Raw genomic sequence first — 13841 nt, 5'->3', positions numbered from 1 at the left:
TGGAGTAAATGGGAAGAAAATGGAAAGATGAATTACTCTAATGGAAGGAAATGAAGTGTGGAAAGAAACATTCCTCCAAGAATTTTCTAGGATGCAGAGCATTGGTAAATTAAAACACAGCAAGGATTTGGTTATGGCGCGTGACAGATCCCACCATCATTACAGAGGCGGCACTTGTACATGGCACATTTAGTTTGTGCAACCTAGGGAAGAAAACGAAAAGTAAAATAAAAAAAAAAAGAATGAATCAATCAATGAAGAAAACCAAATAAGAAAGGCTGGAAAGGCTGAGGCTTTTTGAAGACAAACTGCTCACAATTTATCACAGAATAAGACATAGTCACTCAATTATCATTATGGAGTATTTGTTTGTTTTATTTCATTTTTTTTTCCTTTTAGATTGTCCAGTTTACCTCCTGCAGCTAAAGTGCTTCAGTGCATATTTCATGCAAATCATAGAGCCGAGCGAGTCTGTTTTTGTTCTGCAGCAGTTTAAAGGTCAGACCTTATAAGCACCATTAAGGCTGTTTTGCTAAAGTCAGTCTGAAGGAGAGCGCCCAGTGAACCAAAACATCGACAGGCCATGATAAATGAAAAGGAAAAGTTATGGTTCCGCTCAATGAAGTCAAAGGGCGGATGGAGGATGGGAGCACGGCTCGTCTCAACATGTTGTTCCTTGTGACTCAGAAACCAAGAAGCTGGTGAAAGGACTGTGTGATCCTTAGAAACTGAAAATTCTGAAGAGTGTGATCTTTTGATATTCTTTTTCTTTTTTGTCAGGAAGATAAATGTGTGTCCTTTTTTTTTTGAAAGCCGTTTTTTTATATTATCTCTCTTCTAGGTACATCTTTTATAAATAAAATGAAATGATCAATAATTAATGCAGGGGGAAAAAATGGTTTTTGCAATTTTTTAATTAATCTTTCCCTTAGTTATTTGTACCAAGCACTGAAAATCGGCACCACAGGATGACGGTTGTACCTCCAGACTTCACTGTCAGAGATTTTTTGGATAAATGTGCTGTGTGATAACCTCAAGGAGTTACATTTTGTTGTTATTTGATGAAACGATAGCCTCGGTATTTCATTTGCTTGCCAAACTGTTCTGCACCAAAAACTGAACGTTCTCCAACATGTTCTTTCTCCTGCAGTGGAGTCTTTCGTGGTGAGCGTTAATTGAGGCAACAGCAATTGAGTGCATTACAACAAATTCCTGGTTCCCCTTCAATTCTCACCGTTGTCTTTGATTTTAGACAGATCTTAATGTTTTGACTCCTCTGTCCGAAATCTCATAAGGAACATCTATTCTTGACTTGCTTACAGCTAGATGGGGCTTCTGTTGTAAAAATTCTCATTAATAAGAAACTTTTTATGGCCTTAACTTTGAACTTCACCAGCTAATATTAATTAGTGTAAATAGTGAGTTTGATTGATTTCTGAATGTTGATAGATTTTAGCTATTTTATTGGTTTCCATGCCCTTTTGCAACTTTATTTCTTCATGCGTGCAATAATTTTTCATTCTGTAATTTATGAGTTTATTTGCTTATTATTATCATTATTATTTTTGTATTAGTAGATTACCTATTATTAAGAAGATATGGCAGGGATTCCATGTCAGTAGCTCTGTCAGAGATATATTTATGTTGAAAGAATTTTAACCTGTCCAATACTACTTTCAGTCTTACAATTTCAGTGTCTTCTTTACAGTTTTATAGATGCAGACTCCGTGAAATGCATGAGAAACTGAGAAAGTCGCTGTGATACGGAGTTTGCCCTCAAAGTGTTTGAATAAAATTTTGAGCGCAGACCTCCAATGAGAAGCCTGTGAGGGATCCTGCAGGGTAATCTGAAGGACTTGTATCTGAGCCCAGCGGAAGCTCCTTATTGATTTGCTTTTCTAGTGGCCCTCTGTTATATTAAGGAAATAAAACCCCTGGATGTTAGGAGATTGATGTCAATCAGCAGCCTGCCTCAAGTGTGGCTTGTCCCATCTTATTAGCGCTCTTTACATGCACTGAGTGTTCGCTGATGACTCCGTAGATAGGCAACCTGAGACAAGAGGCTTTCGCTTGCCTTCTTCAAGATCATTCCCCTGTGATTGCTCAATCTGTCATCGCAGTCAGCGCGGACTGAGCGATTGTTATAGATTCACATCATATTAGAGCTTGTAGCTTTGTTATAAGTGTCACTTGCAGACATCAGAGCTAAGCAGCTTTTGTTATGACGGAGTCTGCGGACGATATATCTGCAAATGCACTTTGGGATCATTTTAATGTGCTTGCTAATTATGTCTTTCTGGACATTCAAATGAAGAAAAAAAATAAAATAAATAGCAACCACCATGAGACACTTTTGAACTAGTCTGATACTTCATAAGAGTAGCTAAAACTGATATGCTGGATCTGCTGAAAGGGGGCCGAGGGTGGAGGTATTATGATGTCATAATATTATTCCCTCATCAAAAACATACCTGGAGTGTTGCTTTGATTTGTTCATGCATGTTTGAGAACATGCAAAATAAACCTTTGAACTCTGTAAACATAAAACTAGACGGTGACTGGTGACACACAGTTCTTGTTTAATATCGATCCGACGTCCAATAAAAAAAAAAAAACGTAAAGCCTTTGTCGGTCCATTTAAGGCACTTTTGAACGAAGCCACTCCCCAAACCCGCCTCCCACCAGTTCAGTTCCAGTTCAGCTCTGGGAAACCTGGTGTGTGAACATCTATTATAGATAATTCATAGAAAAGCTAGGACATTTTAAACAAATATTAATTTGTTGTGAAGTCATTCTGGTTTTTGGGGTTTTTTTTTTTCAATTATAGATTTTCCCGTCTTGTAAAAACACAGACAGCGGCTTCCTTCGGTACATTACATTGTTCTCCAAATGGAGTGGGAGGACACAAGTTCCTTCCTGGGGGCCTGTAAAAACTTCACTTTTCTAAGAAACGCTTCGTCGCTTTGTCCCACCGACTGCTCCGACAAGGCGAATATAACCGCTCCGGCGGGACAGCTAATGGATTTTTATTGTATTTGTGCCACTGCTTCAGAATAAAATAACTGTGATCTCATTCTATCACAGTAATTACCACCTTTAATTTATGAATAAGCTCTAATTAACCAGCTCCAGCATCATGCGATTTGATACAGGCACGCGCAGAGCCCCCTCGAGTGTGCAGCACGGCTGCTGCTTTTAGCCGCCAGGCCTGCGGCACTGAATCGGGCCTGAACGAGGAGCGGAGCAACAACAGCAGCTTTCACAAGAGTTACCATCTGTCATCCAGTTTTGATTTATTATGAATCTTGTCACAAGTCTGGCCACAAAATGATTTGATGCAACTTCCTAGTGTGTCAAGGGTTATGATAGCATGACATCCATTTTGTGGACCTGACACAGCATATCAGGATCACTTAGCTGTGGAAGTACACTGGCTGTGCCATCTTATCGCAGTGCGTCTGCAGCTGGTGTGAAACCTTCGAGCACAATAGCCGTAAAAGTGTTGCCGCTAAGGAGGAGTTTGCTGAATGCAGAAATAATTTGAAAGGACTTTTCGGTAATATTTGTAGGATTTAGCATGAGATGATTTCATGGACGGTCTGAGTGGCACTATTTTGACATTCTGGCAAATGGATGCTAAAAACTTACATGTATGTTTTTATAAACAGTATGTTTTTTTATTCTTTTACATATTTGTTAAATCTAATTCTATGTCATAATATGAGACAGATAATCTGGCGGTTCTACAGTTATACATTATAAGACAATGTAAAGGTGGGGGGGGGTGGAAATGTAGAGGACTTTAAAACTAAAATAGTGTTTAATGCTGTTCGTGAATTGAAATTGAAAGAGATCAAATCCAAGATAAGTGGAGTAAAGCCCAAAGCTACATCTTGGAAATGTAGTTTTGACCAGGCTGAACTTTACAGCCGAAAAGATGGGATGATTCATGACACTAGGTTCATAACAATGAGACAGAAAAAGATTGATTTATTTATTTTAGGAAAGCTAGGGATCCCCAGTTTTTACAGTTTGTCATGCAACATATGTTTTGGTGAATCTGTAATCAGTGCAGAATAATTAAGTTCAGGTTTGGTTACTTCTCATGATGTGTTTTCTTATCCTTGTCAAATTTCTAATTGCTAAAAAAAAATTGTAGAGGACATTTTTCATAAATCTGAAGCGATGTTTTAAATAATCTCCGTTAAGTGTGGAATTTTTCACTTGACTTTTTGGTCAGTTTTAAATATTTTAGATTGCAACTACAGATAATCAAATTCATCTCAAACATAAAATCTAAAATTACCATTTGCTTTAGTACAACATTTGCCGCAAGATATTTTTCACGTCCCCGTCGCTCAACCGATGAGGCGCATTATTTAGAATGACTCAGGAAGGACAGATCCTGAAGCTCCAGCTCAATACAAAGAACCAAGAATCCAATCTTCAGCCACTGGCCAGCTCACTGAATAGTTCAGCCAAACAGAACAACTCCTAAACCACGTCCTTTCTAAAAAAAAAACAAATAAAAAATAAAAGTCTTAAGACACAGTCTTAAAACACTGACCTTCATATTCGTAATACTAGGTCAGGCTTAGCTCACCAGATGAAGTCACGCGCTTCTAGCAACTTGTTGGCATCTCTGGAGACAAATTTGACTTGCACGAGGAATACCGAGGCATTTTCTTGTCACGCTCCCAGGATTCCTAGGAAGTAAAAGCTGTCAAACACACACCACTAATGACACCTTCGAATTAAAGATGTTTTATGCTGTGCCTCATAAAAACCTCACCCATAAACACCCAATTAAGCTTCAGAGATCAGAACAATACGGTCGCTCCACTTCTCCTTTCTGTAATCACTACAGCGAGGTCTCCAGCCTTCACCCATTGATCCTGTATTGATCTGTGTATGAGAAACTCTAGTCCTGCCCAGTCCTCTACCATTCTCTCTCTCTCGCTCTCTCTCTCTCTCTCTCTCTCTCTCTCTCTCTCTCTCTCTCTCTCTCTCTTTCTTGGTGCACGCTCGATATTCTGACTGAAGGCCAGCAACTGGATGGTCAAAATCTGTACCACACATAGAAGCAGAGAGAGGGAGACAAAAAATAAATAAATGAGCAAGGAAAGCATAAAGGAGGCATTAGTTAAGAGTCTGAAGCAGCTGTAACATTCATCTGGGCTAAAGATTATTCCCCGGCTTTATCGTACAGTAGTGTGTACTTGAGATTCCTCTGTAGTTTGCTTTTACGAAGAGGGGGAGGGTGGGAGGAATGCAGTGGTGCACCCTTCAATCATTTATGAAGACCTCTCTTTACTCTCCTTATTCTGTCTGGGAGTGGGACATGTCAAATACGCTTAGTTTGCCTTTATAGTGCTGTTTAGCTGCTCTTGTTGTGACAGAATAAGGCTATGAGGAATGTTTTTTTTTTTTTTTTTCTGCTCCATCCTAAAACATCAGAAACATCTTTGAATCGCTTCTGCTGCCAAGAAAGATAAATGCTCCACTGTTGTGTCTGTCAGTGCGAAATGTAAAAGCATGTGTCAGTTCCGTCAGCCTGGGACAGGCTTTGTAACAAAATTGTTTACCCGAGCCTTTTGAATAGCTTGATCAATCTTTTATTAGATGTGCTAAAACGACTCTGCGTCAGCAGAACGTTGCCGGGGCGTTCAATTACTTTCAAAGTTTTATGAGCAAAACCAGATTTTCTACAAGGCCCAGGTAATTTTGACATTCATTTAAATACCATTATATATTTAAAACTTTAATGTGCTCAGTTTTAGGAGTCATTCCAGATTCAATTATAAAAACATCTAATCGGGGACTTGTGTGTGTTAAGAATATTAAATGTATTCTAAAAAGCTGAACGGCTACCAGAGGAGAGTCGAGGGTTTCTCAAACATGCATGGAAGAATCAAAGCAACACTCCAGGTATGTTTTTCATGAGTGATTAACTTTATAACATGATAAAAATCTTTAAAAAAACAAACAAAACAGATTTTACATTTTATCTCCACCCTTTAAATATGGGCAAACCAGACCAGTGTAGAGATGTGCTGTTTGCTGGGAAGTTCACAACTTTGCTTGCAACTTAAAGAATCAGGAGGAATTTATTTTCATGTGCTAACATTATAAATGAGAGACGTTCACTGAAAAAAGTGACAGTTGCTTTTAGATTCCCAGGTCATAAATGTCTGGATATCTGTGTCACAATGTATCATGGAAGCTGCAGTACTGTTCTACTTTTTTTTTGTTTTTTTGGTAAGATTAGATTAACATCAGAAAGACTCAAATGAGACATCAGTCCATTAGTGAATATGTGGGCGTTTTCTTTCTAAATATTTGAAGTATGTACCAAATAAAAAGCGGAGTTCAAAAGTGAAAGGCTGATATCGTTGGAAGCGATGTAGCGGTGTAGCTTTTGCCTGTGACGGCTGGTCACTCTGTGTAAGCCCGCCTTCACTTTCAGTTTGGTCTGTCTCAGTCTTTTTTTTTTTTAATAATTCATTGATTTTCAGTCATGCTTCCTAAAAATTTATAAATAATGAGGGTTATAAATGGTGAATATAGATTTTAACCACGTCTAACGCAACAATACTTTAGCTTGATTCTAAATGAAAGTTATTTTTTAGCTTCAAAGTTAAAATGGAATGTGTGATTCAAGGGAAGTTTTCCTCAAACACACGTTTGAGGTTTGTTTGACGAGTTACTCGTCACGCTTTCTTTTTACTGACGTTAGCTTAAAATTCTGCATCGTTCAAAAGTCCACGTTAGAAAAATCTTTGGGTGTTTATATACAACTTAAACCCTGTCGATGGTCCTCATTGTGTGTTGTCACTAATACCTACATACTGTACCTTGTATTGTAATTGTGAAGTGAAGGGGAAATGTTTTTTTTGTTTGTTTTTTAAACATAAACTGAAAAGTGCGGCATGCATTTGTAATCGGTCCTATTTTTATTTTATCACAAATAAAATTTATCAAGGCTAGTTGGTCAAACAAGATCAAAGTGTGTCTAGCATCTGTGTCAGAAATCCAACACGACACATTGTCTTGAACACATCATCCCCACGGGAAACGTTTTGGTGCTGGCAGCATCATGCTGTGGGGGAATATTTGGCTATACAGAGCTGACGCATAGTTCTTAATTTTAGAAAATAATATTTTTAATATGTAGTATTTACATCACTTTCCTTATAATGTACTAAATATGGTACTTTGTGTTGGTAAATAAGATCAGAGTAAATATATTAAAGTATATCGATTCGAAATATGTTAAGGTTTGTGGCTTTAGCCTGACAAAATATTTTTAAAAAAGTTCAAGGGGGGATACACACTTATTTTAAGGCGCCGTAGGGAGGTCTCACTAATTTGCAGCCTGTGTCAACAGTCTTTCATCTAAAAAAAAAAAATCTGTTGGCAGTTTTTCTGCCTCATTAAGAAGAACAGCCACCCCATATGGAAGCTAATTAAGGTGTCAAAGCTGACGGCATTATTTCAAGTTGACACATTAACAAACACAAGGAAGAATCACTTGAACTTTTTCTCTATTTTGACTACATTTTTCCATCATTGTTATCAGTTATGCATCATGTGTACATTGTAAACAATCTTTGAAATGCCTATTACTGTTTCATACAAACAGTATTTTTCATGGTCTCAGAAGAATCTGAAAGATGTATGTAAATGTGGGAAAGTAAAGCAGAAACTCATTGTTATCTTCATTGCTCCTTGTATTATTTTTACTTCCACCGAACCAGAAAGAAGAATCTCCAATGCCGAGGTAAAACGAACAATATCCTAAGCATGTGAAAGTAGATTCTGCTGGCAAACGTTTAATCATTTCAGAATAGCTGTTACATCAGAGCCTTTCTAGTATTCCCTCTTTGCTGAAAAACTGTCTGGATTATTTGACGCCTTGCAGCAGCGAGAACAATTTATTTGTTAGATTTCTCCTAAGAGCCGAAGCGAGAAAACTGCAGCCGAAAATGGGGAATATACTTGTCCTTTTGGACACGCAGTGCAATTACTTAACTGCAGAATCACATAGCATGAGGTGATTGATCATTGTGTCCTAGTGTGAGTGGTAAAAGCTTTACTGAAGTTTGAAAATGAAGAAACATGATAGTGCGGAATGATTTTTATTCATATGCTTTTACTTTAAACTCGAGGCAAGGTTCAATGTCTGTTCCTGGAAAGAAATTGGAGGAATTAATGATTTTTGCTTTGAATTTGGTTTTACTGCAGCTTGATGCTAAATAAGGTGATGCTGCAGAGGTGAGGTTAGCTAACATGTGGTATGTCGAGTTTTTTTGTTTTTTTTCTCAGTTTCATTATTCATTTTCTGTTACTAAAGTCTGCAGATTTATTTTGCATAGTGCTGAACATATACTTCATTGTGCTGTGACATTTTATCATATTGAAAGAGAAAGCATTTTTTTCTTATCTCTTTCTTATTCATTAAAGTACCAAGGCTGAATACATACAGTATGCGTTTTATATTCCAAAGTTAATCTATTCATTGCTTTTTGTCTTCTTTATCTACCTTTTTTTTATTTGCTCACCTTCTTTATGTTGTGGTGGTGAGTACATCTTTCCACCTAATAAGAAAACAGAGAATTTCTGTTGGCTATTTCTTGTTTTTAATCCTGCTCCCACTGTGGTGCAACTCTTTAATTTGGTTTTATTAAACTTGCTATCTATAAGCTTGTAGTCACTACTTTGAGAATTGTCTATTGACAGAAACCCTAAAAAAACCAAAAACATATTTTACTGTCTCATGGGTGCTCAATGCTGTGGTTAGCTCTCCAACTCAAGGACTTTCATCACAAATTTTATCTCATTGTTTTTTTTTTATTTTTATTTTTTGTATCTTTTCATAAACTTTTACTTTTCTTGAGCTGGAATTCCAATGTGCTTATGCTAAAATGTATCTGTGCAAATGGTAATAAATTCCAATCTTCAGTGTATATTCTCAGTTTAAACAGATTAAGTTTAGCAGATTAGTGTAAACAGAGGGATGCTTTATTCAGTATCTTACGTCACCTACCTTCCCATCGATGGAGTGTTGAATATCACATTCGCAACTGCTTTAACTAAACGTCTCATTCTGTTCAAACTAAAATATTTACCAGGTCATGGCAGCCCTTCTTAGAATATTGAGAGAAAAAAAAAATCATCCACACAAAGTGATTAAATACTCCGGCTAGGTCATCCAAAAGCTCATTTTTGCCTCTTTGCAGTTCGAGTTAATAGAAACCGTTAGAATCTATGGTAGCTGCTGTTAAGGTTGCTGTTGACGTCATCGGTCTTCACGTATTGCAAACATTTTACTGAACACATACACACTGTAGTAATCATGCAATACTTTTTTTTTTTTGCTTGTATGCAAACCAGATGTTAAGAGATTTATAAGTTAAAAAGAATTAGATGATTTTGTATATTTTTTATCACAAAGTTTCAGTTTAAACACTATGATGGCATGAAGTGGTTAGTAAAGGCTATAATATTGTCAGACTCTCATGCCCTCCTGTTCCTATAGTCAACAGATTGATATCCTCACATCATGCATGCCTGTTATCTTTCATTGGACCTCGTATGAATGGTTTTAGCTGCAATGCTTCATATTTAATAATTTTAACAGACGCCGTGGGTTTAACCATTAGGCCAAAGTTGCTCCGATTTTTAAATGGAATCGTTTTGTTTCTTACAGAACATACATTTTAAGGCCTCATTTGCCTCTTATGTCCTACTCCTTGACAGTTTCCATTGTAACAAGGCAATTACTCAGAGACGTATTGAATTATCGGCAGTAATAAAATGAGAGATAGAACTACACAAGAGGAAAGCCCCACACTTTGCTACGCACAATTTTGGTAGCCTACAGGCTTCCAGGGTTTTATAGTTCACTGGACTATGACATGTTTGCCTAATCAAGTTTTTTATTTTACCCTCAGGTCCAAGAGAAATGAACAGCATCAGTAAGAAGGCGTTGGATGGAGACAGGGACCTCTTCACTCACTTACCCACACAAGACACAGAAAGTGAAGTTCACTCAGTCACCACTGTCTCACCGATGAACATACCCAACCACCGGCCTATCCTCAAGGGTCTGCTGCTTCATGAACACCTACTCACAAGAGACTTCCAGGGAGACCAGCATTTTTTCAAGAAGGACGGATCTGTGGCTGGAGACCCCACCACGCCCGGTTTTGTCTCGGCTCCGAATGCGGGAGACGCCGTCACTCAAATCGTGGCCCACAAGGATGCCCCGGCCTTCTCGGACATTGCCACTACTGCCACGGAGCCTGCCACCTCTCCGCTGACCACATACTCTCCAACAACACCGGGGCCGCCCGTCTCTCTCCCTCTGAAGAAATCGCCCAAAGAGAAGATGAAGGATTCAGGCTATTTGGAGCCAACGACAGATTCCCTCACTACTCAAGTGACACCGTACAGCAGAGGGCCAGGCACCCCAGTGGCTATCTTATCCTCAAAGGAAAGACATTTTCCCATTGATGTCACACCTGGACCCTTTTCAACAATTATGAATAAAGACCAGGCCAGAGAGAAAACGAACCCCGATCATCTGATCTCTAAGCTTCCTTCGTCATTTCAAGAAGAAGATCCCAGCTCAGCGTCTACGACCGTCATCACAACTATCATCACCACGATGCAAACGTCAGGTCAGTGTGTAGATGCTGTATTTTGACCTTCAGATGTCTTCCACAAAAAAAAGGGTTTTGTGTTACAGCTGGAATTTACATATAATCTTCTTCTTCTTTTTTTTTTTAACTAAATAAATATTCAGAGTTGGGTGCATCATTCTGCAAGACTTAACCCATTTCTCCCAGCAGGGAAAAAAATTAAGCATCAGGTCATCAGCATCACGTCTGTTCACTTTTGCATTCTGCACACACAGCTTGCTATTCATCCCTCCACACGGGATAACGGAGTTGCTCATGTGTCAAAAACAATCTGATTTTTTTGCCTGATGTGTCCTGCCTGTCCTTTCCTCTGGTCACAGAGGGCTGAGGGCCCAGATAAGCGGTATCCAAAAGGATATCTGCCGAGATAGTTGGAGGGTTATGGGGTTCATGGAGAGACACAGGTGGGCTGTCAGAAAGATCAGCGGTCTGGGGAAAAAAAAGGAAATCACTTTTATATTTTGCTCTCTCCAACAGAGCCATGCAGCATGAATTTTACTGAGTCTGAGGGCAACATTGAAATCCAGCAGCACGTTGACCCTGGGGTGGAATGCACCTACTTGATTACTGTCTACCTAGGATATGGCATTGAGGTTCAGGTAAGTGCTGGACACTTTACTGTCCGTCACTCTAAAATTTCACTAGTTTTCTTTGGTAGTAGGTTCCAGAAATGACATCAAAGTCTGCAAATGTTTGACTTTACTTCAAGTTGCTTTTCCTGTGCAAAAAAGAAAAATGCCTCAGATTTGATAGAATCGTGAAGAATCTTTGTCATTTGTAGTAAGGATGGAACATGAACCAGTGTGTAATGCACACATCCTGTTTGATTTGTTATTTACTGGAATATAATTTTGGGGGGGAAAAAAAGTAAGTCTAGGAGTTGTTTTATTAGACCTTACTTTTTTTATTTTACTTGACAAATATGATTATGAATATTGCTACTCTGGCTTGAGTGAACTTCCTGTAAATGAAGAACAAACATGTGAGAAACATATCTACAGTTAACGCATGTTGAATTGAGACTTCTTGTCTTATCATAAATTTGTTGTTTTGTTATTATGTTCTATATTTGTAATTATTTTAGTTTGCACATGACTATGTATTTTTGTGTTTTGGATGGCTGCTTTTTAGTAAAAATATATTAAAATAGCTATACTCTTACATGAGGACAAATTTTTAATACTCTACCCACTTCCAATGTTGGTTTTCAATGATTCTTGAATAATCTTTAACTTTGAATAAGAAGGAATAAAAGCACTGAGCGAGACAAACACACAAATTAAAAGTTGTCAACAATGTCATTACCAACAAACCTATGGCTTAGAAAAATAACATTTTCTATTTAATTAAGAAATTCCTGTTTTATTTCTCATGGGACAAATAACAATTTTCAAAAATACTTCATAGTATTTATAATAGTTTCTATCCATCCAGCCATTGTCTATAATTGTTTACCCTTGCAAGGTTGGTGCTTACGTCCAGCGGCCATTGGGTACACTTCGGGCAGGTCACCAGTCCATCACAGCTTTATTGCAGTTCTTTATTTAAAGTTAAGTGTTATAAAAGTTGTCAAATGTCCATGTGTTAAATGGGGTGTGAATATATAAAAGAGCCCATAACTGGAATTCATAACCTTCAGCACTGTAGTGTTATAGGCATACATTCATTAAGCAAATGTTTATTTCAGTCATTAGATATTTCAATTACATACACTTACACTTGAGGGAAAACATACTTGGGAACATCTCTGGTAGGTTCAAATACACATCATTAAAGTCGGATTAACTGGCTTCTTGGAAGAAAAGAAAAATAAACAGCAAGCAAGACCCAGAGGTCCAATCAAAGCTTTGAAAATATGGTATTTATGTTTGTTTTCTGTTCTCTCAGCTTAGAATGAGTTATCTTAAGGCTTTTCCCCTCAAATCTCTGAGTAATCTTCTGTTAGTTGCAGGACAAGGTGAGGAGGGGATTGAGGGAACTTTAAGTGGATCGAAACATGTTGCCTGTAACTGCAAATTCGACTGATTATAACCTGACAGACATGCTAGAAAACAATAAACAATACAATTTGAATATGTAGGCTAGCAAAGCAAAAGAAAGACCATCAAAGTTATCAGAAGGTTTATGAAAGCTTAGCCGATTTAAACTGCGGTCCTTATAAAAACGGCTGCTAAACTGACACTCTTTAGCACCACGATGTTTTATTCAGGGAGTGAACAGACCTGACTTATTCCGGTTTAGTTTCAGCCGAGGGAAGACTCGCCGGCGTTTTGTCGCTAGTTGGAGACATGCAGACGGCGAATTCACTGGAGTGAGTGGGCGGATGGGGGCAAAAGAGACGGGGCCTCATCCGAGGTTGAATGTTTGTTCAGTAAGTCTCTTCACAAAAGGTTATAAAAATTAACTGTCAGTGTGAGCATGTTCCCCGGCATTTGCAATTCCTCAAACGCTTCATTTACCACCGGAGACTTTATAATGCACAAGCTTTGTCTTGTGCCTCTGGAGGGCTAAGATAAGTCTTGACGGAGTGTATGTTTGAGAATGTGCTTTTCTCCAAAGGCTTTCTCTGGGCAACTTAAGTAAATTTTGAACTACTTATGAGTAGACACGCTTACCTTCGCGCACGCTCGCCGAGCCACATGCGTTTAATGTATCCGCCTTTGGCTTTCGCTGCTTGTGGTGTCTCGGGTACGCTTCTTTTGTAAGTTTATGAAAAAGTTCAGCCAGGCTGCATGAAAACCCAAAAGGAAGTCATTCTTTTCAAGCACTGTGCAAACAGATGGGAGGGGGCTGCTGTGTACCTCCTTCTGACAGTCAGAGGAGAAAGTTTTTGTATCTCTTGCAAGTTATAAAAAATATAAAAGTTACAAAAGGAAAGCATATATTCAACAAAAAGAAATGTGCTATGCATTGTCACGTGTTCTTTGGGAGATTTGTTATGCTATACAGATGAGCAATGATCCCAAATACTGGAGGCACATGCATTGTTGACTATCACAGATATTTATTTTGATAAGATTAGTCATACTTACTAGATCAGTGTTTCTCAATAATTTTCTGTCATGGGTTTTCTCATGTGCAAACCACTGGCACCAGGATTCTGTGACTTGATCATCAAAACACATTAATACAATTTTG

General features: G+C 38.2%; 1 protein-coding gene and 1 long non-coding RNA gene across 12 annotated transcripts in view; one reads left to right on the top strand and one right to left on the bottom strand.

The window, feature by feature from the left end:
* The window catches only part of LOC148155417 (uncharacterized), a 354212-nt gene that overhangs the window by 263434 nt on the left and 76937 nt on the right, over positions 1–13841 (bottom strand). The window lies entirely within an intron of this gene.
* The window catches only part of LOC106914852 (seizure protein 6 homolog), a 50315-nt gene continuing 46438 nt past the window's right edge, over positions 9965–13841 (top strand). Inside the window, exons 1-2 of the mRNA XM_088012480.1 lie at positions 9965–10682; positions 11181–11302. Of these exons, the coding sequence (XP_087868606.1) occupies positions 9965–10682; positions 11181–11302 (840 nt within the window). The remainder of the gene's footprint in view (positions 10683–11180; positions 11303–13841) is intronic.

The sequence above is a fragment of the Poecilia mexicana genome, unplaced genomic scaffold, assembly GCF_051168715.1.
Source record: "Poecilia mexicana isolate PSO_F unplaced genomic scaffold, ASM5116871v1 scaffold_14, whole genome shotgun sequence".
Classification (NCBI taxonomy): Eukaryota; Metazoa; Chordata; class Actinopteri; order Cyprinodontiformes; family Poeciliidae; genus Poecilia; species Poecilia mexicana.
The sequence above is the reverse complement of the archived record's forward strand: the minus strand, read 5'-3'. Positions and strand labels throughout refer to the sequence as shown.